Below are 23,686 nucleotides of genomic sequence, written 5' to 3'. Positions count from 1 at the left end.
CATCACTTTGGGGAATCTGTTCGCATATACGTTACTATCGGAAAGTTGATGCGAAAACATATTTAATATAGTTTTCTTAACAAAAGCGAATTATTAACTATTTTAATTCAGCTTCATTGACCTCTTTTTTTTATCCATTTCCTACGACTAGCCTATACTTCCATTTCATATTTACTAATGGATTCCAATGAGATCTAACGCAGATTTCTCACATTGTTTGACTGTTTTTCTTTTAACAACAGCGATTCCTTGCTCAAACAGAGTTTGTACGTTAAACAGAACCTTTTCCGGCTCCTTTAAATTAGTTAAAAGATGTCTGCTCAAGAAATTTCTCATCCTCTCATCAAGGACGGATGGTTCCGCGAAATTAACCACATGTGGCCTGGACAAGCTATGAGCTTACAGGTCAAAAAGGTTCTTTATGCTGGCAAGTCCAAGTTCCAAGATGTCTTGGTTTTTGAAAGCGAAACTTATGGTCGTGTATTGGTTTTAGACGGTGCTATTCAATGCACAGAGCGTGATGAATTTTCTTACCAAGAAATGATTGCTCATATCGCTCTCAATTCCCACCCCAATCCTAAGAAAGTTCTTGTCATCGGTGGTGGTGACGGTGGTGTCCTTCGTGAAGTTGTTAAGCATGATTGCGTGGAAGAGGCAGTTTTGTGTGACATTGATGAGGACGTCCTCAAGGTTTCTAAACAATATCTCCCTGAAATGGCTGAGGGTCTCAGTCATCCTAAGGTCAAGGTCCACATTGGTGATGGTTTCCAGTTCTTGAAGGACTACAAGAACACCTTTGATGCCATCGTCACCGACTCTTCTGATCCTGATGGTCCTGCCGAAGCTCTCTTCCAGAAACCTTACTTCGAACTTCTTGCTGATGCTCTCCGTGAAGGCGGTGTTATCACTACCCAGGCTGAGTGCATCTGGCTTCACCTTGGCGTTATTGGCGATGTCTTAAAGTCCGTCAAAACTGCTTTCCCCAACGTCCGTTATGCCTACACTACCATCCCTACTTATCCCTCTGGTCAAATTGGCTTTGTTGTTGCTTCCAAGAATGCCTCTACTGACTTGAGCAAACCTGTACGCAAATGGACCCCTGAGCAAGAAAAGAAACTCTGCAAGTATTACAACAGCGATATCCATTCTGCTTCTTTCGTCCTTCCTAACTTTGCTCGTGAGGTTGTTGAAAAATCTCTTTCTGCTTAAGATAAGTCTCGTATACAATTTTGTCAGGTGCTTCTTTTTTACTATTCCTCCCTTAGTGTATGTTCTATAGCTTTATTTTGTGTTTGTCTCTTTTACATCTTTGTAAGTGTCTTTCGCGTTTTCTTTGTGCAATCCACGTAGGTACCTTCGTAAATACGTATATGATATACTCGTCCATGTCTTTTCTAGTATTTTATTATGACTAAAGACCAAGAAACCATTCCATCTAACTAAACATTGCTATTCTACATTTTAAGTGCATCCTTGACGACTTTCTCAAGTTCTTCATAATCATCCGTAGGAACGCGTGTTATGGCGCGACCAAAATAGTCCTCAATCGCCTTCATTTCTCGCCAGCTTTTTTCATCATGAACAAAATTGATACTAACACCTACACGGCCAAACCGACCGGTACGACCAATACGGTGAAGATAAGTTTGGGGATCAGGCTTGTTGGCAGAATCTAAAGGCATGTCGTAATTGACAACCATGTTGACTTGAAGAACATCAATACCACGAGCGATTACGTTAGTAGTAATCAATACTTTTGAGGTACCAGCACGGAAAGAATCCATAATATGATCTCGTTGAGCACCATCCAAATTACCAGTTAAACAAGATACCGTATGTCCGTCTTGAACCATACGTCGAGCAATCTCCTCAGCCGTATCTTTCTTCCTGCAAAAGATGATAGACTGACCAATGGTCAAAAGACCATATAGCTCGACAAGCACATCATATTTGTGCTGTTCACTCTGGCAATCCATGTACAACTGCCGAATTCCCTCGACACTAAGTTCTTCAGTTTTAAGACGAATTTCATTGGCATTAGGAGCGAAATGCTTGGCGAATTCTCCTACTTGCTCAGAGAAAGTGGCACTGAATAAGACTACCTGAGTGTTCTTGGGCAATAAACGCTTAATTCGCATAGACTGATCAGCCAGACCTTGTTGATCTAACATGTTATCAGCCTCATCCAATACAAAAGCATGAATTTGTTTAAGATCGAGTTGTCTTCTCTTGGCTAGATCCATGACAGTACCAGGAGTACCTATGACAATTTGAGCATTTATAACTTGACCTTTAGGAACAACATCCTTAATAGCAAATGCAGTTTGTACGCCAGTATATTTTCCCATTTCTTCTACAACATCCATGATTTGACGAGCGAGTTCTCGAGAGGGGGCCAAACAAATGGCTTGAGGTTTGGCAATAGTGGTATCGACGCGTGAAAGCATAGTTAAAGCAAATGCTGCCGTCTTGCCAGTACCCGATTGGGATTGACCGATCATGTTACGAGGAGGATCAGCGAGCAAGAGGGGCAATGCTTTCTCTTGAATTTTGGATGGTTTTTGGAATTTCATAGAATATACACCCTTCAATAGTTCAGGCTTCAAGTTCAATTCTTCAAAACTTTTAACAGAAAAGAGAGGGGAATTAGGGTCAGCTTGCAAGTCAGCAAGCTTTACGCGTACTTCATTCTTGTTTTGAATTAAGTTGGATTCTTCTTCTTGCGCTTTCGCGTTTGCCTTCTCTTCTTCATCCTTAGTAGCGCCCTCCTTTTCGTCTTTGGTTTCCACTTTTGTTTCGTCCTGTTTTAAAGGCTCCTCGCTAACTTTGGGACCAATACGACTGCTTAGATCCACTTTGGGCTCTTCATCCTTTTGCCCGTTTTCTGAAGTTCGTAAGTTATTAATATTTTCACTGATACGCTCGACTTCTTCATCTGAATCGAGATTTGCCCAGTCACTCTTCTTTTCTTGTCTCACTGCCGTCGACATCCTGGTCACTGTGTTCAATTTCTTTTTGTAAAGCAAATATAAAACAAAAAGTAGAAAATCGAAGAATAACTACCACCCAATTTGTACGTTGCCTTTTCTTGTTTGGTGTAGTTGGCTCTAGTCAAGTTGAGTTATACGTCTTACACCCTCCCAATGGTTTAATATAAGCACATACCATCTTTGTACCAACAATCAATTCGGTCTTACTTTTAACTTGAATTAAATTCTACTATTTCTTCTATCTTTGATTCACCAATTTTATCCTTTTTCGATTGTCTATAACTTCTCTTTTTTAAAGACCAAGTACATCGCGATGGAACTTAATTCCTATAAATTTAGCTCCGAATTGCACGTAAGTTAGCTCATAGGATAAGGGAAAATGTATTTAAGAGTTTCTTACTGACTTAATGATTTTTAGGACGACTTCAAAATTGTTGATAGTTGGGTAGGAGGAAGCATGCTTCAAACTTGGTTTTGAGTTGATTCTAATGATTAGGTACATAACGGAACTAAATGGCTAGATGACATTCAACAATACTATAAGGAAAGGAGCTCAATTGGTACGAGTTGCATAAGAATTATTTCACCTCGCCAGCGAACAGCCTGTAAACTAACCTATGTAACAATAGAGAGGGAATACTCTCAGAAGCTTTCAAGTCTTTCAAGAAAATTTGTCGAAAAAAAGAACAAAAAATCATCACTTCTTTCGGTCGGTGAAACCCCTACTAAATCTGCTGGCTCTTTGGAATGGTAAGTTGCATTTATGGGAAGATAAAGTTTGGGGAATGGTTCTCTCTTTCATTGTTTTAGCCATACTAACATTTGAGTACAGCGCTTCTTTAACAACGTGGTCGAAAATATTGGATGAACTTGTGCAATCATCGAAAATTCATCAGAAACTTGCGGATGATTTTGTTTATGAAACTAATGAGCAGGCAAAGCGATTAGAAACAAACATTGACAGTTTAAAGAAGTCTTATGACAACCTATATGAAAAGTTTTTGGAGCAGAGAGAATACTTATTGAGTTTGGCTAAAAGAGCTAAATTGAATTACCATGAATCTTGCGAGAGTTTGGAATCAGCAAGGCAAAAGAGAGACAAACACAATGATGAGAAAACCGAAAAACTATTTAAAACTTCGCAAAATGATATGCTAGATAAGAAGAATATGTATATTCTTCGTATTCTTGTCTACAATGCTCATATGCAGCGTTATCATCAAGAAACCCTTCCAAACCTTTTAGATCATATGCAAAAGTTGAACGAGTACAGAGTGAAAAACTTGAACGATACCTGGAAATCCGGAATCGCATGTGAAAAACGCTGTTACAAATCCTTAAGCGAGGAAGCAGATGTACTTAACTCAGAAATTGACAAAAACGAGCCTTCATTAGATTCTGTAATGTTTGGTCAGCATAACGCTAAACCTTGGAATGAGCCTTCACTTTTGATATTTGAACCTAGCCCAATTTGGCATGACACCAATGCGTTAGCTGTGGATGGTGCGAGTACAAATTTTCTTCGAAACACATTGGTTAACTCCAAATCGGAAATAGAAAAGGCTGAGGCAGAACTGCAAAACCTATCGGGTCAGTTAGAAGGTTTACGAGTTGATGATTCAACGACACTTGAACAGCCATATGAATCTAAAATAGCTGCCGTGAAACTAGGGAGCAAAGAGGTTTTAATTAAAAACACAATCCACGATCTTAATGTACGCGTTAACAAAATAATTCAAGATGCTGGAAATATTGAAGAAGGAATGAAGTTCCACACATTTAAGGATGCTAGCTTTAAAATTCCTGTTAAGTGTTACTTCTGCCGCTCTAAAGTTTGGGGACGCGGTTTGTCCTGTGAGGGTATGAATTTTAAAAGCTGCAAAAAAAGCAAAAAGTTATAATAACGTTAACATAAATTATAGACTGCAAATACAAATGCCATGTGCGATGTCAACTATATGTTCCTGCTAACTGTGGCCAATCCCTGGAAGATGATCATGAAGATGCCACATCAAGTACAGGGGATTTCGGCAGCGCTCAACGAGAAGGATCACTTTTGTCCTCAAACCCATATGACACATATAAAGATGGATACGCTAACAGCGTTGGTTCTCGTCATGCTTATGCACCTTCTTTACACCAAACACCTTCTTTGAACAATGATGAAACCCAACATCCTCAGGATGTGGAGCAAGTGGATGGGACACTGATTTATGATTTCACTGGATCCCAAGAAGGTGTCTTGAGTGCTTCACAAGGCCAAACATTTACTCTTTTAGAACCGGACAGTAAGTGTTATTGAAATTACTAAACATAATGAACTAATGTAATATTTAGATGGAAGTGGCTGGATTTACGTGAAAATTGGCAATTCTGTTGGTTTACTCCCTACGTCTTATGTAAAGTTTGATATAAACTCAGTTTATCCAACAAAATCGGCTACCGAATCTGTTGATGAACACTATGTACAAGCTGTTTTTGATTACCAAGCACAAGGCGAGTTGGAAATAAGCATTCGCGAGGGAGACATTATTCGTGTCACTCAGCGCGACGCTGGGAATGGGTGGTCTGAAGGCACCTTAAACGGTATTACTGGTCAATTTCCTGCGAAGTAAGTTGTAGTTTAAAGATTCTTTGAAATTGCTAACCTTTCAGCTATGTTATGGATATTTAAGTTGTTTTAATGTAACACAAAATACAACGCTAATGAAATGAGAAGATATTGAAAGTTTATTCTGTAGTTTAACGACGTTCGAGACTATTTAGCATTCAATTACAACAAAACTCATGAAAAGAGAGAAAACGTTCATTAAAAATTTCTAACAAAAAAAAAGGACGAAAATTACAATGGTCAAGCGACCAGAACTCGCCCTCTGTTACCGGTCCCTTCAAAAAGGTAAACAAGGATGATAAAGGCAGAAAAACAAGGTATCTGAATGGAAAAAAAGGAGGTCGAATTTTTTATTAAAACCCAAAAACAACCTTAAATAGTATCATCAAATATTCAAGTGCTTCTAACGTTATGAATATCTTGTCTAGTTATTTGTAATGGCCTTTGTAAGTTCATAAGTCTTGGTGCCATCCTCAAAGTCAGACAAAATACGCTCACGAGGAAGCTTACCCTCAGCAACACCAATGAAAGCTTCAAACTCTGAGAAATAAGGATCATCATCGGGGAAGTTAACAATACGCTCGGTGTCGGATTCAGGTGAGCGAATGTACAATCTGGGAGTGCCGTAGAGGTCGACGATACGAATGTAGTGACCATCAGCTTGCAGCTCCAAGCAAGTATCGTATTGAGTACCTTGGAGAATGATACTGTGAGCCAGAATACCGACGGCACCAGACTTGTACTTCCAAGAAGCAGCGGTAAAGCGGGGAACACGTTCATGTTCGGGAATCGAGCCTTCATCGATGGGAAGAGCAGAAAGCTTACCACATGGATCGCTAGAAAGAACGCGGTTGACTTTAACAGTTGAAATGTCTACATCACCTCCAAAGTAGCGAGACAAGTCACAGAAGTGAGTGCCTTGCTCAACTACAGGACCACCAGACTTGGAAACGTACCACCAAAAGACCTTGGAGTTGTGAATGTAAGAGGAGTTGTAGCGGGCGATGGTACAGACGATGTTAAGATTGTTGTCCTGAATGTACTTCTTCGCAGCTTCGACGACCTTCAAATAACGGAACATGTAGCCAATGGAGATAATAGCTTGGTGTTGCTCAAGTTGACGAACAACATCGAAAGCGTCCTCGACAGCAGCGGAGGTAATGGGCTTTTCGATGAAGAGAGCTGCATTGGGGAATTGGCGAACGATTTGCAATTCCATGTCGGCACCAACCTTGTTGGAACCGTGGAAGTCGGGAGGAATACCGATGACGAAGGCATTAGGTTCATCTTCGGGATGTCTTGACAAATAGTCCAAGTATTCGGTCATGGAGGTATACATCTTAGTTTCGTTGTAGGCGTAAGAAACGTTAGAATCACGCTTTGAATCCAAAACACGGTTGGTTTCATTAGGAATGGGATTAATCAAAGCGTTGACTCGGAGACGTTGGCCTAAGTTTTGCTCAATTCGTTGGGCATTATTCCAAGGACCTTCGGGAGAACCAAAGTTAATACCGCCAGCACCAACAATGGCGACCTTGAATATGGAATCTTTCGATTCATTCGCCAAAACCTTGTCAGCGGCCTGGTTTGCAGGAACAGTGGTTGTTGATACCATATTGGAAGCTATGTTAAATCACCAAAGAATGCGTAGAGAAAAAGTTGATGAAAACAAAAAGAAGAAGGAAACAAGTGAATGCTTCGAATTAATTCAATTCAAAACAAAAACAAAAGCCTATAACGTTTCTAACGGGGAAACGAGATGTCCGTAAATATGGCTAAGAGAAGGAATCAATAAAGTTGCTCGAAAAAAGGCAATCGACAAACAGTTCCTTCGCAGTCCGTAGTGCCTGTAGAAGAGTATAGAGAGAGTCCAGCTCGCTTTATCCCTATAAATAAAAATGCGTCCAGTTATGACTTCACCGGGAAGGGTAAGTCATGTTACGTGTTATCAGGAAACAATTAAGTAGCAAAGAAAAGCAACGATTTCGGTGAAAAATGCTAATGTTCTTTAAAGGTCTTGGAAAAAAATAAAATAGCATTCGTGCGAAAACTAGAAGCACCGATACGATTTGTGAGGATTTACCAGTAAGACCGTCGAAAAATCCACCAAAAAAGAAAAAGGGAAAGAAATGATTTTTCTATTTGTTTACTTTCATCGCTTGTGCTTTGTTTACGCGTTATACTTCTCCGCAACGACTCATGTTTCATGAAACATAGAATCAACCTTATTTCAAACATTTTGTGCAGTAGTATGAACCTTTATGCTTAGTCCTGAAACCTTCTCCATGGTCTGTACGTTTGTTATTAGGAGGAGGAAGGTTAAGGAGCTCGATCAAGAATCTAAAGGCAGGACAAGATCCAATTACGGGTTCCGGTAAACACCAAGCACAGGCACATTGGAAGCACGGACACCTTGAAAAACTTTAGCGTGGAAACGTTCGTAAAAATGAAAATTAATGAATTTTGATTGGTAAACGTAAGCATGGACCGCGTCTTTATTTTATTAGCGATTAATGCGCTTTTACGTTGCTCTTCCTCTGACTTCCCACCATCCTCTTACGTGGCAAAAGCGTGAGTATGGATTGCTGGATGGGACCACCGACAAGGCAACAAGACAAAGACAGACATTGAACTGTGGAATGGAGGCAGCAGCGTTTGTAGAGAAATGCAAAGGAGTGATGTCATTATCTTGGTTTATCGGATCCGACTTTTTCTTTCTTATGCTTTATACGGGAGTGCAATGGAATCCGAAGAGGAACGGAAACATGAAAAATAATCCATGGGTTCCTTGGGTGATGAAATAAAAAACGGAAAACTTATCTATAGTAAGTGATGCTTCTTTGGTATAGTAATCTGATGTTCCTATTTCCAAGCTTTCAATCCTGTACTTAGAAAGCACCGTAAATAAATATAAATATAAATATCCGTATTTTGTTTTACATATTGGAACCAGAAATTTCTTAGGGCACAAAAGAAAAGCATGTCGTTGATTCTCGATGCAACATCTACCCTGTGAATGATTCGTGAATCCTTTGTGGATCCTTTGCTGCTCTTGACTAAAGAATTGCAAGAGCACCACCACAAGTGGCCTATGACTTCTTCTTAGCAATAGATGATCTGCATTGATGGCCTTGATCAGATAACCGCTTCCATTGATTGGAGCATGACGCAAAACCCGACTCGCTTCGTTGGAGTTGCGAAAGGATCTACATTTATTTCATCAGGCTGGCGTTGAGGATATAACGACAACAATGGCTAGAAAGCATTTTTTGAGCTTTTTTTTCTTTTTAATCTTGATATTTTTTTTAAAATCAAAACTTTCTTTTCTTTTTTTTTTCTTAACACTTTCTGTCCAAGTTGGGGTTCTGAGACTCAAACGTGAGAACACAAATTCTTCTTGCAGATCCTTTCAGATCCAAGCGGACGATGCTTTTACACTCATCCGTCCCTGTTGAATGGGAATATGGCTTTCCAACTCCTATTTTCAAACCATTTTATCCTGCTCTTAAAAACGCAGTTTACTTTACAGAAAGCAAATTGAAAGCTTTCTTTTTCTTTTTTTTGGCTCTGCTTGGCTTTCTTTCGCTCCAATCAAAAACTCGCTTCCCGTTTTACTTTGTTTGTTGCATTTCGTTACATGTACTTTACCAATGTTGAACCAGCTCGGTATTCTAAATCTCATGATATTTCTAAACCATATATTGCTTTAAATTTTTATCTGATCACAATACTCTTCTTCTACCATCACTTTGCCTTTCCCATACTTTCACGGATTTTACTTCATACCTGCCTTGTGGGTTTTCAATTTATTCCAAATAAGTACAAAAAATACTCTTTCCTTTTGGATCCTTTCTTGCTGGTTCCTAGTAGTCACTTTCTTCTTGCCGAATCGTGAATACCCTTCGTTCCCGGTAATTTGATTTTGTTATACACATATAGGGTTCATTGATTGTACGACTCATCTCTTGTTTTGCAATTTCGTTGCATCGCTTTGGAATTTGACAAAAGAACAGGTTCGGTCTACATTTGTTTTCTATATCGACATAGCCGAGTTTGCCGACTTACCTATTTATCATTTGAATTTATTATTTGTTTCGTTGGTTCCTAATCTTTTTTTTTGTCATTTTTACATTTTGTTTTATAATTCCCTCTTTTTGGATTGTTTCTCTGTGCTTTTTTAGATCCAATGGCTCCTTCCCTGATTGCTCCAAAACATCAACATCTCTCTCCCAACTCCCCCTCTTCGTCTACCGTAAACCTTCCTCATTCCTCTTCAGCGGCGGCTGAGTTGGGTTGTGTGAACTGTCGCTGCTCTTCCGGTAAAGACGCAAACGAAAGTACCCATGTAGATGATCCTTCTCAAAATCTTGTCCATGCTATGTCAAACCTATCCTTAAATCCGCATTTCAAGTCTCTCAACCTCGACCTTCATCTCTTGCACGATAACATTACGATCGATCGTATTCCCAAACTTCCTCCCTGTAATATTTCCTTTGCTCCATTGACTCCTGAAGCCAAGTCCGCGGATTCCTTCCATCAAAGCTCCCTTATTCCTGAAAAGATGCCGCCTTCATTTGTCCAGCCTCATCCACCATTCCATGTCTATCCGTCTCGTGTTAGGGATATCCGCGAACTAACAAAGCCCGGTGCCTATAAGCGTGCTTTCCATTTTGAAATTGACGTTTCTGATTATCCTCTTCCTGAAGGTGAACAGTGGATGGTAGGTGGTTCATTTGGTCTCATGGCTCCCAACAGCGATGACGCTGTAAGTCATTTGCTCCATCTTTTGCATGTTCCTCCCGACGTCGCTGATGCTCCTGTCCTTTTGAAAACTAATGGTGGTCGCTGGCCTACCATTTGGGCTGAGGACATGGCTAGAGAGCTTCCTACTACTCGACGGGAGCTCTTGAAATGGTCTTCTGACTTCATGTCCGTTCCCCCTAAAAAGCAGTTAATTCGTTTATTGGCCGAATATGCCGAAAGCCCTGCAGAAAAACAAATTCTTTTGTTTTTGGTTAGCCGTTTGGGTCAACGTGCTTTCTGTGATCTTAGAGCGAATAACAATGTTACTTTGCTTACACTCTTGGAAGCGTTTTCTAGTGTCAAGCTTCCTCTGGATCACCTCTTAAGTATTCTACCCCAACTAATGCCTAGATGGTATTCTTTATCCAACGATCCCGCTCAGCATAATGGAATCTTAGAATTTGCGGTTGCTCTCGTAGAGATCGAAAAGGCTGGTGGCGGTATTCGTTACGGTATCGGTTCTGGCTTCTTGTATCGTTTAGCGAAGCAATGGATGGACGGTAAAAGAGACTTAATCCTCCCCATGTATCGTGGCTTACATAGGAACGCTTTTGTTACGCACTTCACTTCCGATGGCCCTATGTGTCTAATTGGCACCGGTGTTGGTATCGCACCTTTCCGCGGATTTGTTCAGCGCCGTCTCATGAATGCATCTTGTGCTGGAAAAGTCTGGATTTTTCACGGTTGCCGTGACTCCGAGTTGGATGAATTGTACCATGGCGAATGGGAACACCGGAATGACGACTCTCGTTCTGACTCTTCTAATTCCGTTAGCAATCAAAATAATACCGAAGTTGATGCGTTAGAGTTTCACAATGATCCCAGGGAAGGGCCTCATCACTTAGTCGTTGAATCACGTTCATGCAAACGAGTTTACGTGCAGGACGAATTACGTCAAAAAGGTGATATTGTATGGAATGTTTTGAACCACCCGAACGGTAAAATATACCTTTGTGGTGGTAAACAAGGTTTATTACGAGGTGTCGACGATGCATTGCGGGACATTTGCATGAAATTCGGGAGTATGTCTCATAGTGAAGCTTCTAACCAATTGGCGACTTGGCAGAATCCTCTTTCCTTGAAGTATATTAAGGAAATTTGGTAACATGCTTGTTTTAAGGAAAGGTTTTTTTGTTACCTGTCAATTTATGATTATAATGTGTACATGAATTTCAGGTTTAATCGTTTCAATCCCCTTCTTTTCATTTCAGTGGCTTATATTTTTGCTTTTGTTCCTATAATTTCTAGTTTTGTTTTCGTGATCCTTTGGTATCTTTGGATCTAAAAGTTTTTAATATTATACTGTCCTTGATTTCTCACGTAATCTGCCAAACAACCGGTGTTCATCCCGTCTATATATTATCCGGTCAGTATGTTATCCACTGCTTATTATTTTCGTAAGCTGTAGATATGCTTTCTCTCGAAAGGTTCTATAAGTTTGAAAGGCATGTTTATCAGTCTGATTAAACTCTAGATTCAACTTGGAAAAAGTTTGATGAAGCCGTTACAGAGATACCATAAGAACAAAGCACTAAAGTAATTCTTTCATTCTTCCAATGGTTCTAGTCTATATTAGGAAAAAGATACGAAGAAGTATGAATGGAGTTAGGATTCGTATATGTGCTGAAAAATCGCAACTGTATTTTAAATAATCCTTACTATATTCGTTGCTACGTAAACAACTAATCTTGTTCTAATGTCCTTGGTTGACGAATTCAGATGTATCAATAAGCAAGTTGCTTCGGATACCAACAAATTCTCCCTTAGAATGTATTTGTTTGGAACCAGTCTACTTATTCACAAGTTTTCTTATTCTACTCTCTTTGAATCAATATAACCCAGTCTAATTACTCAATTCACCATAGATTTTTTGTCTTGCTCAAGGTGACATGGTACTAATTATATACTCCTTAGAGTAATGAACGATGAGTAACAATTGATAAAGTCAGGACTTCCTCTGGCACCCTCCAACAGAGCCGCCTATTTGCTGTTACTAGAATGTATTCTCACATATATAATCGTATAAATCTTATGCTTATATTACAATATTTAACTCTTGTTTTTGAATCAAATGCTCGTTTAATGAGACTTTATTTATTATTGCGCAATTTGTACTGGTTCGTTATAATTAATACTCCTTAGGGAAAATACAACTATACGAAAACACAATAGAATCGCTGCTGAGTCTTCATGGTAGTAATATAAATTATATTTGAAAAAAACTGGATTTCTTATTATATGAAAATAAACAAAGAAAAATAGATTTGCTTTGGAGAAGAATTGGCTAAGGAATTGAACTTAGCGTATTCAACATTTCTAAGCAAAGATTGTTGTTTCTTAACTTATGCAAGTCCTTATGGAAAGTTCTTCATGTTTTTCCCTTGTTAGTATATAGCTATGAGACCTATGCAAAAGGGACCGGAAAGCCAACACTTTAGTGCAAACAGTAAGGAAACGAGCTCCATTATGGAAAAATTACCTGGTGTCGTAGAAGAAAATGACGAGTTAATTGATGAGCTTAAAAGAAAACTTGACAATGAATACGCAGCATGTCATAAGACTGAACAGTTATTAATGGATTTTGGTGCGAGATTTAAACATGAACCAATAGAACGAAGAGCGAGCTTAAAGGATAATCTCGAATCGGATTTGGAGTCCTGTAGGAGATCAATAGAGAAACTTAAGAAATCCATTGAAAACATTCAGATGGATATTCAAAATGAAGCTACGGAGTCTGGAATCAGTTCTTGGGATCCATCACTTCAGAAAGCCCAAAGTCATCCTGAAACACATACAAGACACCAGCGGGGTAACTCCAGACAAGTCGGTTTATCACTTACAAAAAATGACTATCTAGGTCCTTCCAAAAAACTGGATCCTATAGTCACCCAATATTCTGCTATCGACAAAGATGAAGAGAGGAGAGACAAACCTTTATCTGTTTATCCATCTTTGCATAATAGAATTCAATTCTTTCAATCCAATGAAGCACCTAATTTAGTTCTCCAAGATTGGACAACAGCAGTACGAAATGCTTGCTCGAAACTTTCCACTAGAGAAGTTATCCAACTTTCTAATGACATTTGTCAGTATTTGCATGAGCACCCTGAAAAGGACTGTCTTCCCAGGGCTTACTATATGCTTCCTACCCTTCACTTCATGCTCATGCTCAACGTACCAGACGTTTCTGCTTGTGTATATCGCGTCATAAGAAACCTACTCACTGACCCTTCGGCGTTCGCTGTCTGCCAGTCACTTAATTTGACTTGGTTGCTTTCAAAATCCATTATAACAGTTGGACCTTCTTATGAGACCGAAAGAGCTCAGGCGTTTCGATTAATACGTACACTATATGCGTTCTCAAGTACAGAAGAACATGAACATATGCTTTTAGGCATTACAAACACATTAATTGCTATTTGTGAACATTCAACAGATGCAAGTAGGGGTATCGCAAGCGAAACATTGATTGAATTAATGATTTTAAAACCACAGATTTTATTGCGAGCTAATGGTTTGAGAGTGTTAATATCCTCCCTTGTTGACGGTTCCATTTCAGAGGAGTTGGCAGCAACCGCAGCTTTGGCTCTGATTTATCTTCTAGATAACCCTGTAACTTGCCGTTATTTAAGTCTACCTCACGATATTGGTATTTTATTATCCCCATTTACTTCACCCACGCTTTATGACTTATATAGTCCTTCCGGAGGGCAGCCAGAGCAAACGTCTAGAGCTATTCGCTCAAGTGCTAAAGTCATCTCTGTTCTACTAAATTCCTGGCCTGGACTTTTGGCTTTCTCTACTGAGGATTTCCAAGCCCTTCGATCTCTTGTAGATTCCCTTCGTGTTCCGACGTTCTCTGCCCGTAATGATATAATAGATTTATTTTTGCTTATTTTTAAGGTTGATTGTTCAACAATACATGAATCGTGCATTATTGCTGGAAAGAAGCCGTTTCCAGCAAAAAGTCAAAATGTTCATGAAGACATTAGAACAAGCACGCTTAATCTGTCCGACGGGTCTTATAGAAATTTTTTGTCTCTTAACCACCATTTTATGGCTCTCATATTGTTTATTTTTTTGGAACTGGGTTTGGTTGAATCAATCGTATGTGTGATCCGTGCTAATGATGATCAATTTCTTTCAAAAAAAGCAACGTGTCTGCTTGGTGAAGTTTTACGTCTTTCAGATCAACTACTTCCTATTCAGTTAGGCGCTAAAATTCAGTCACTTCCATCTTTATTCAATATGGCTTCCAAATTTACTGCTGAAGATAGATTTGTCGCCACTTCAGTTCTTCAATCTATTGAAAGCTTGAACCGTGTAAAATGCCAGACTGAAACCGGTTTTCATGCATCCAGTATTCATGAAGGGGGGTTATCTGGAAACACGTTTCGGGGTCAAAGGCAGGTAGAACATGTTAAACTGAAGATGGGATTGCAGATTGATGACTCACACTTTAGGAATATGCTGGCGGAAACTAATGTCTTAACAACAAAAAACTATCAGAAATGGAGATGGGATACATTAGCTCAAATTATGGAAGGACCTCTGCTGAGTCATAAGAGAATAGATGAAACCCTTCGCACGACGAAATTTATGAAGAGATTGTTATCTTTTTATAAGCCCTTTTCTGATAGGTTTTCTTCTATAGAAAACACGACGGCTAATCAGAAATATATCAATGTCGGGTGTTTGGTTTTTAAGACGCTTTTGGCAAATCCCGAAGGGGTCAAATACTTATCGGAAAGCAAACTCATAAAGCAAATTGCTGAAGCTTTGTCACAGCTTGACGAATATTCTGGTCAAGTAGCGAATCCGATCTTTTCCAGCGAGCGCCTCGAGACAACTCTCGTGCATGGTTACTTTTGCATGCTTAAAGTCCTTTCCAGTCAGAAAGAGGGACATGCGATTATGGAACGATGGAGGATATTTACTACTCTATATCACATTGCCGAAATTCGAAACAGAGATGATTTGTTGATTTGTCTCTTAACGAATGTGGATTATCGCTTAGAGGGCCACAGCAGAATTATATTTTCAAAGGCTTTAAGTACTGCGCAACAAAATGTTCGATTACATGCAACACGACATCTATTAACATTGATAAATTCAGAATCAGGAAATGACAACTTGAATCATTGGGCTATATCGCTTTTGATTTTTCAATTGTATGATCCTTCTCTAGACGTATGTCAAGTTGCTGTCAAAGCGTTGGACGATGTCTGCGCTAAAAACGAAAATCTGCTTGCTCAGGTTGTTCAACTACAGCCATCTTTGGCCCATCTAGGTGAAATAGGCTCACCTTTGTTATTGAGGTTCTTGGCTACCACTGTCGGCTTTTACTATTTGTCAGAAATTAATTTTATTGAACACGAACTAGAAAATTGGTTTTACCATCGAAATGAAGCATACGTTGATTTAATTGAACTAAATGGCTTTCTGACATTTATTTCCAACATGGATATTGCTAGTGCAGAGATTTCAACTAATGGAGATGATATTCTTCCATTACATTTCTACGGAGAATTGGTGAAGTCACCGGAAGGTTGCTCTGTTTTAGAGACAAGCGGTCACTTTGGTTCCTTCATGAATATATTAAGGGAGTATGTTGAAGAAGTAGACTCATTACAGATTCGTCGTCTGAAAAGTGCATTATGGGCTATCGGAAATATAGGAAAAGCAGAGACAGGGGTTCACTTTCTGGATAAATATGATTCTGTGCCTCTTATTGTCAAATTCGCGGAAGAATCAAAAATTCCTACTGTCCGTGGGACAGCATTTTTTGTTTTAGGGTTAATTTCAAGGACTAGTCGTGGCGTACAAATTCTCTCAAATTTGCATTGGTATAGTTTAATGTCATTGATGGGGACTTCGCAAGGTGTTTGTATCCCAGTACATGCATGCCGTGTAATTTCGACTCCAGGAAAAGAGGCTGAACACTTGAGTGATAGAACACTCACATACCCTCAGTCATTTTTAGCTGACAACTTAACAAATATTGAGAAAGAAGTCGTCAAGTATATTTCCAATTTGTCGAATCATGTATTGGCGAATGAATCCGCTCGTCAGTTAACAAAAATACGATCTAAAACCCCTCGAGTCTTTTTGTCAAAGCGCCTAGCCAAATTTTGCTTCAATATTTTAGACCAATTTCATTATCGTGTTCAGATTTTGCAATTTATTTATGAACTGTTTCCCCACTCCGCTCTTTTGGCGTCTTTTGAGACGAATGAATTACCGCCGAGGTTCTCAGCGTCTAATTCCTCTACTGTATCTTAAAAATATTTTGGGATATTTGACTTGCTAATTTTGTCTTCTTGTTCTCGTAATTTCACTTCGCAAGTCGCTGCAGATTGTCCTTATAAATTATTTGTCATTTAACGTTCATTATTTTTAATTATTTCTGAGTTTATTTGGAAGAGTTTCACTCACCTTAGATCATATTCTTTAACTAAGAGTAAGTAAAATCTTGATAATTACTATTAGTTCATTTAACATAGGATATATTAAAATGATAGTAAATAAACTTCTTTAAGCTATTCAAATTCAATTATTTATACTAAATAGGTAATTGCATTCGTGTGACCGATCTTGTATATCTATAGTTGCAGACTATAGACTTAACTGGTAGACTACTACTACCATCTTCCACTTGCGAGATTGCCTTTCTATTTTGCCAGGTTCATGAATTAATTAGTATTATACTGCAATTCTAATAGAATAAGAAAGAAAAAGGAATGAAAAGCAGGTAAATAAATGCTTTCATTCGTTTTAGGATCGGTTTATCGATTTTCGTTGTCAGTATAGAGAAAGGATAAAATAACTTTATTATATCTTCATTATTCGTTATTCTTTTCCAGAGACTGATTTTTGGAATAGCTTTACTACTGAGAATTTTGGTCCCGTAATTGTTTTATAACAGTTCGAAAACAAGGCAAGGCGTCTGTTGATTGTCTTCCTTCTTTGAAGAAGTTTTTTAACTATAAAATTCTGGTTTCAAGCATTATACTATAGCCTTTCGTCTGCGGGCTTCTATGGAAATTTCACCATTGGATCCTTGCTATGTTCCATGCGAGATGCAGGGTCTACCACAGTAATATTCGACTGCATAGGCATTTTTCCCGCTTTCATTGTGTATTATATTCACATCCTTATACCACAATCTCCTCTCGTTCTTTTGCATATACCCCTTGGAATTATCGTTCCCAAACTCAAAACCAAACTTTGGTCTCAAACAAAGTAAGGCATGGACAAAATGCTTCAACAGTTGCCGATTCTTCTTCCCGTTCAAATCAAGTTTCGAAAAAGTCGAACCGTGCATTCATAAGTAAACGTAGTAATGCGCTTAAGGAAAAGAATCCCGAAAGCCGTTCTTTGCGTCAAGTCATTTTTAATTCGTTGAGTTTTTGTAATTTACAGCACACGAGAAAACTTTTAATAGTGGCTTCTGATCGAAATAAAGCATACCTTAGGCCTCATGATCCACCGAACAAAACCGCTAGAATCCTTTCGTTGTATGATAAATATATGTATAGGAGATCAAGAAACCTATACGACATATTTCAAGGAAAAGAAGATTTGTTGACCATCGTTTGGTTTCAAACTCTTCTATATCCTTTACTAACCTCTACATATGAAATTAAAGCCTACGTGAACACCGTGACTCAAGATGCAACGTTACCCGATTATTTCCGTGATAGAAGCTTCGAAGCAATTTTTTTTAGTTCTCTTTTTGATCATTTTTTGACTACTAACGAGTTTTATCTCGCCATATATTACTATTTGATTGTAAGGAAAAACCCGCAAATGACTTTTCAATTATTACGGCAACTAAAGAATCTGGCCTTACCAGAAGATAATTTGATAAAATCTGTGTTTCTGGAATGGAGTTTACAAACAGGAAGATTCGGAATAGCATATCAAATTTTCAGAGAGGAATCCCTTTCTGTTTACTATCCTTGTAAGACGTTCCTTAATGTCTTAAAAATGTATGGTACACCTGAGATGTTTGATTACGCTGTCGCTCAGGAGATGAAGGTTACAAAAACAGAAAAATCATCAAAGAACCTCAAATTGGCCAATAAAATAGATGCTTATTTCTGGCTAAGTAATCCACTCTTATAAAGTGAATGATGCAAAAGAAAAAATATTTATATAGATATACCAATCAACAAAAAGAGGTTCTGACAATTTACTGGCACGGTCTTTTAGTCTATTAGACGACTAAATACAAACCTCAAAGTCGTTTATTAATGAAATTTTTATGGATTATCAATTAGGATTTTTATTGTTAATTTGACGGTAGTAAAATTAAATCAAAAATTCTCTGAGCAACACGCAACTCACTGAAGATGGTATTTATACTTCAGAGACTTAAATAAATAATAAAGAAAAACAATAACGATAAAACAAACTCGTAATAAGTCATTAAAAATCTTTTTCTTTGGCGAGGCTCATTTCCAATCCTTTCAAGTAGATGTCCATTTCTGTCAAGAGATTGTCTAATTCCAATTTTATAGAGGACTTCATAGTATGCATGTTATAAGAACTATCATCAAATAATTCCAATGGTAATGGCTTAACAGCTGGGGGTTCATTATTTTCATTTAAAGCTGTGTTCGATTGAAGAGGATTAATAGATAATGGGGGTAAACGTGCTCGTAATTTCGAGTTAAAAGGCTTTACAGTGGGTGAATTGATAGGGTGTTTGGGAATTGTCGGAGAAGTAGCTTTTGAAGGTTGGTTATTAGATGATCTAGCAACATCTATTGGGGGTAAAAAGGAGTGCGTTTTATGGGCGCTGGTATCTGCTGAAGTGTTCAAGTGTTCAAAGGCACCCATGGAAACACTCCTAGACTGGGGATCTAGTGAGGATGGAAATCGAAGAGGGCCTTTCATAGGAGACATGGATATGCCTCTTTTGCCCATATTCATTTGTCTTTGCACCACGCGTGGTAATGGACGCTTCACATTCTGGTCTATAGAATTCATAGCATTTCCTCTGCTCCGATTGACAACCAATTCTGATTCTTCTGGAGATCTCGATTGTTTCGGATTAACAGTTGGTTTGTTTTTCAAACATTCATCTTCCTTGTCAAAACTTGGCAGTTCAATCTGAGAGTATGAAGGTTTAATATTCGATTCTTGGTTTGCAATACCTCGGCCAATGTTAGAGGGATCTTCATTCGGCATAGAGCTATTTTGAAAAAGCTGCATAAGAGGATGAGACTCGTTTTCTGTGGCAGATACAGCTGTAGACGAGGTCGGCTTGGAAGTTGGGGTTTCAGACCCTGAAGACGAGGAGGAACGTTGTTGATGTGTTTTTTTGACTGTTCCAAACTCCCAATCATCATCCAACATTGTTTCAGAAGTATCATTATCTTGGTCGCTGCCATTTTCAGGCTCGTGTGGATTCATTAAAGTATCCGGAACACCGCCAGCCGCTTGCCAATTTTCATAACGTTTTATCAGATTGTACAGCTCATTTCCAGGTAGCCGTGCGTATTGCTTGATAAACTTTGATTTTAAAAGTTCAGAGGCATCCAAACGCTTATTCGGAATAACATGTAAACAAAAAGCAATAAATTCCTTTAATAAGCTGCTATAGTTTCCTTCGAGCTTTGGTGGGGGAGTATGCGCAATAAGGAAAACTGCACGAAATGGGTCTTCTTTGGCATGAGGAGGAGAACCAGTCGCGATTTCGTAAGCCGTAATTCCTAAAGACCATATATCAGCCTAACTGTATTAGCAAACGCCGTACTTATAAAACAAAGGCTTAAGGCTGTAATACGTACCATGACATTGTATTCTTGTCCATCACGAATAACTTCAGGAGCCATCCAATAGGGAGTGCCAATAAAAGTTGTTCGCTTCCTTCGATTAATATTGATTTCTGCAGCGACACCAAAATCGCAAAGCTTGACATTACCAGACACAGAAACAAGAATGTTAGCTGCTTTTATATCACGGTGAATAATACCAGCATGATGAATGAATTTTAAGGCCTGTAAAGTTTCACGAAGGATAATAGAAATATAAGGCTCACTTAATTGACCAGCTTCCATTAAAGTACGAACACTGCCGCCCTGGCAATAGTCCATAATGATCCATAAATTTGTACCTACCAAGTATGATCCATGGTATTTAACGATATTTTCAGATTCACGTTGCTTTAATTCACTTAAAACAGTAATTTCTTTTTGGATATCTGATACTTCGTCTTCTGCTGTGTCCAGATTCAAGACTTTAATTGCTACAATCTCTTTTGTAGCATTTCGAAGACTGATACGAGTCAGTCAATTCTGCAATTATAGAATAGTAAAGAATATAACCATACCCTTTGTATACAGCACCGTATGAACCACGGCCTACAAGTTCTAGTTTTGTATAGGCGCAAGATGCCGTCTGATGTTCCATAATCCCAGCTTAGCTTTTATTAAACAAACATGAAGGTTCTATTAGCTTGTTCTCATTAACGAAACGATGCGAATGTAAGTTCACCTAGTCTTGTATGGTAGTTGGGGAAACCTGTGGTATAGCGAAATTTGTCCTCTTGAATTGCTCAGGGAAATTGGAATAGGACAGTGTAATAGGGGTTTATTAAGCTGAAATTTTAGCTCTTTTATAAAAGAAAATGCTGTTAGGTGGAATATGCAGTACGTTCATGGGATTCCATTTTTGCTATTTGAATCAAAAAAGTGCTTCCTTAAACATAAAACTGCTTAAGAGTTAAATCATATTACAATTTATTCAGAAAATATCTTTTCTTTTATCATTTATGTCTTTGAAGCAGCAGAAAAGTACTTTGGGAACGTTCATGATGAAGCAGGTGTCCCCTTTGTTTGATGCGTTTAGTACGCTCTCTTCCTAATGGTATCTTTTTAAACCCTTTTATCTACTTTATGGATCTCCTACTCTGCAAAGCATAAAAAATAAGAGGAGGCTTAAGAGCATGGGCTTCACCTGAACATTCATTGGGACAGGAAAGTCAAAAGTCGAATGGCCTAGTCAACTAATACTTAAAGGCTATAGCATTGGCATACGCTTTTTATTTTATAATGGATCAAGGTTCGGATATGGTTAAGATTCATTTACCAGAAAGTAAATTCACAATCTATAAATGAGATAGTGGTAAAGTCAGATAGATATTCTAGTAACGAACTGTGACATTAGTAGGGTTTGCTTGGCAAGCAGCATTAAAGGTGTCGGTACCATTGTAAGTAGAATTAGAACGAACGGGAGAATTAAGATACGCAGAAAGCTCACACATACCATCTGAAGAATTAGAAGGGCCATAACCACAGTCGGTCAAAGGGAAGACTTGTTGGTTAACCAGGTGTCGTACATAATACTTCTGATCTTGGCATTGAAAAAGCTCGGTGATCAAGTTTCCAGCAAAAGGAACGAATGACGAAGTTTTCAGAGAATAAGTATAAGGATTGTAAGTTAAAGGGAGAGGGTGCTCGGGAGTGATATCTGGGAAGAAACCAAGAGCAGCTTCAATAGGAAGGATTTGGCCATCGTGGGTGAAAGCAAAAAAAGTTTTTTGGTAATTGCTTTCATTATAAACGGAACGAAGAGATTTGGCCAAGTTATGGATATAAGGACCACCCAAAACATTAGCCCATTTAGAAGACGGACCGCCCCAAAGGGAAAATTCCAAGTCGTAATCGTATTCAAAATTGATGATTTCAGAAGGAGTGAAAAGAGAACAAAAGCCACTTTCATCCTTTAAAGTGAGCTCGTAAGCACACAAGTAGAAAAAGCTCCTAACGTCATCATTTGTGAGATTATAGTTTGAAAAGTAAGGGTTAAGACGGTTTCTGATAGGAACTAAGAAAATGTTTTCCCATATGGAATGAGCCTCTTCTACCTGCTTGTAGTCGATGTTGTTGTCAGAGTACACAGGACAAGAATTATAGTTGGAAAGAGAATTAGCACCAGGAGTCTCATCCTCAGCAAGGTAGACGAATTTTGTCTTGTTAGCAATTTCATTTCCAAACATGCCGTAACTGTACCATTCTGCAGACTCGACGACACGACCTTGAGCCGCTGTATTTATTTCATAAACATCGGCATCAAACAGCATGTTATACCGAGTAAAGACTTCACGGCCCAATTTAAACAATTCCACACGGCCACTACTGGAAAGCTTATCGGCATTACGAAGTTCAATGACTGGAACCCAGGACTTGATAAACTGAAAGGGGTTATCAGGCTTTGTATAATTAATTGGAAGCGATCCATTGGTAAGCTTTTCTTGCATTTGAACAAGAGATTTGGCACTGGAACCACCGTCGTCGCTAGCAGGGTTTCGTGAACCATGGCGCTGCAAAACATGGACTTGACGAATTTCACAAGATTCCGGAAATGCAGAGCTCAATCCAGTGAAATGTGGTTCATGATAAATGCTAAGACTGCCTAAATGTTCCTGAAGGTTGAATGTATTTTTAAAAGACTCGAAATCAGAAAACCGGGCCGAAACAGAACCTATGATGAAAGCCAAAAACCATAAAGAGAAGCTAGACAGTCGCATACTGATGAAAACCAAAAAAAATGAAAAAGTAATATAAAGAACGATAGAAAATTATGCCGGGAGAAAAACCCAATTTAAATCAAAAGATAGGAAAAGATAGCAACTGATAGCTTTGATAGATCAAAATGTAAAAAAAAAAAGGAAACAAAGAAAAACAGAGACAGAACTAGGAACCCCAGTTATTTTTACTACATTAACTGTAATTATTTACTGTAAATAATGGAAATCTGGTTCTGACTTAAAACTTGTTCGGAGCTTATTACATATAAAGTAGTCCGGTTATCCGCTTATCGAGTTTATATTTATTTTTGCGATATACGAATATTATTACAGGCATTATTTTAGCTCTAATAAAAACAAACAATGGGAAAAAAAATATCCCTAATACTTGAAGGCAATTTTGTTTCAGTTCAATTACTTCGTTTCATTTTACTTTTTTTTTGTTACTGTTAGAGGGACTGTACAGAAAAATCATTTAATTCAACCACAGCTATTCGTATTGCAAGTAAAAACCAGGTGTTTAGTTTGATCGTAAGCGCAGTTTTTTAATTGAAATATAAACAAATATAAGTATTCAATGACGAACAAATACTCGTAAGGTATTGTATATGAAATTCCTCTAGTACTTATTCAATGACAGTATTTCATCACTTTCATGTCACTGAAATACAAACTGTAAACTGTTCATTCCATTGAGAACTTTTACGCTTTCATTACCGTATATAAAAAAGGAAAAGAAATTTA

The 23,686-nt window shown here is 38.4% G+C and overlaps 10 protein-coding genes across 10 annotated transcripts; 6 read left to right on the top strand and 4 right to left on the bottom strand.

Moving 5' to 3' along the window:
• The first annotated feature begins 199 nt into the window (after positions 1-199).
• On the top strand, positions 200-1,344 carry SPOG_00099 (spermidine synthase). The gene has a single exon (XM_013167606.1). It carries the CDS (start codon positions 313-315, stop codon positions 1,207-1,209), a length of 897 nt encoding a protein of 298 aa, XP_013023060.1. The 5' UTR covers positions 200-312; the 3' UTR covers positions 1,210-1,344.
• SPOG_00098 (ATP-dependent RNA helicase Dbp5) lies at positions 1,268-3,112 on the bottom strand. The gene has a single exon (XM_013167605.1). The coding sequence runs from the start codon at positions 2,988-2,990 to the stop codon at positions 1,455-1,457; it is 1,536 nt and encodes a 511-aa protein (XP_013023059.1). The 5' UTR covers positions 2,991-3,112; the 3' UTR covers positions 1,268-1,454.
• Positions 2,891-5,843, top strand: SPOG_00097 (diacylglycerol binding protein Bzz1). The gene is made up of 8 exons (XM_013167604.1): positions 2,891-3,342; positions 3,409-3,435; positions 3,487-3,550; positions 3,620-3,740; positions 3,823-4,850; positions 4,913-5,278; positions 5,328-5,601; positions 5,646-5,843. The coding sequence occupies exons 1-8, from the start codon at positions 3,304-3,306 to the stop codon at positions 5,662-5,664; spliced, it is 1,938 nt and encodes a 645-aa protein (XP_013023058.1). The 5' UTR covers positions 2,891-3,303; the 3' UTR covers positions 5,665-5,843.
• SPOG_00096 (NAD binding dehydrogenase) lies at positions 5,703-8,642 on the bottom strand. Its single transcript, XM_013167603.1, has one exon. It carries the CDS (start codon positions 7,214-7,216, stop codon positions 6,026-6,028), a length of 1,191 nt encoding a protein of 396 aa, XP_013023057.1. The 5' UTR covers positions 7,217-8,642; the 3' UTR covers positions 5,703-6,025.
• Positions 7,642-8,778, top strand: SPOG_00095 (uncharacterized protein). The gene has a single exon (XM_013167602.1). The coding sequence runs from the start codon at positions 8,115-8,117 to the stop codon at positions 8,403-8,405; it is 291 nt and encodes a 96-aa protein (XP_013023056.1). The 5' UTR covers positions 7,642-8,114; the 3' UTR covers positions 8,406-8,778.
• Positions 8,779-9,315: 537 nt separating this feature from the next.
• On the top strand, positions 9,316-12,394 carry SPOG_00094 (FAD binding protein). The gene has a single exon (XM_013167601.1). The coding sequence runs from the start codon at positions 9,788-9,790 to the stop codon at positions 11,507-11,509; it is 1,722 nt and encodes a 573-aa protein (XP_013023055.1). The 5' UTR covers positions 9,316-9,787; the 3' UTR covers positions 11,510-12,394.
• A 183-nt stretch (positions 12,395-12,577) lies between these two features.
• On the top strand, positions 12,578-16,952 carry SPOG_00093 (rictor). The gene has a single exon (XM_013167600.1). The coding sequence runs from the start codon at positions 12,802-12,804 to the stop codon at positions 16,684-16,686; it is 3,885 nt and encodes a 1,294-aa protein (XP_013023054.1). The 5' UTR covers positions 12,578-12,801; the 3' UTR covers positions 16,687-16,952.
• An 87-nt stretch (positions 16,953-17,039) lies between these two features.
• Positions 17,040-18,688, top strand: SPOG_00092 (uncharacterized protein). Its single transcript, XM_013167599.1, has one exon. The coding sequence runs from the start codon at positions 17,470-17,472 to the stop codon at positions 18,529-18,531; it is 1,062 nt and encodes a 353-aa protein (XP_013023053.1). The 5' UTR covers positions 17,040-17,469; the 3' UTR covers positions 18,532-18,688.
• Positions 18,572-20,967, bottom strand: SPOG_00091 (STE/STE20/YSK protein kinase Nak1). Its single transcript, XM_013167598.1, has 3 exons — positions 20,744-20,967; positions 20,202-20,688; positions 18,572-20,142 (listed from the first exon to the last, which is right to left on the bottom strand). Exons 1-3 carry the CDS (start codon positions 20,821-20,823, stop codon positions 18,835-18,837), a joined length of 1,875 nt encoding a protein of 624 aa, XP_013023052.1. The 5' UTR covers positions 20,824-20,967; the 3' UTR covers positions 18,572-18,834.
• Positions 20,968-21,493: 526 nt separating this feature from the next.
• Positions 21,494-22,942, bottom strand: SPOG_00090 (thiamine-repressible acid phosphatase Pho4; the record flags this gene model as incomplete). The annotated part of the gene is made up of 2 exons (XM_013167597.1): positions 21,494-21,520; positions 21,569-22,942. The coding sequence occupies 2 exons, from the start codon at positions 22,940-22,942 to the stop codon at positions 21,494-21,496; spliced, it is 1,401 nt and encodes a 466-aa protein (XP_013023051.1).
• Between the last annotated feature and the right edge of the window lie 744 nt (positions 22,943-23,686).

The sequence above is a fragment of the Schizosaccharomyces cryophilus genome, assembly GCF_000004155.1.
Source record: "Schizosaccharomyces cryophilus OY26 unplaced genomic scaffold supercont4.3, whole genome shotgun sequence".
Classification (NCBI taxonomy): Eukaryota; Fungi; Ascomycota; class Schizosaccharomycetes; order Schizosaccharomycetales; family Schizosaccharomycetaceae; genus Schizosaccharomyces; species Schizosaccharomyces cryophilus.
Note: the sequence above shows the minus strand (reverse complement) of the source record. Positions and strands in the feature narration are given on the sequence as shown.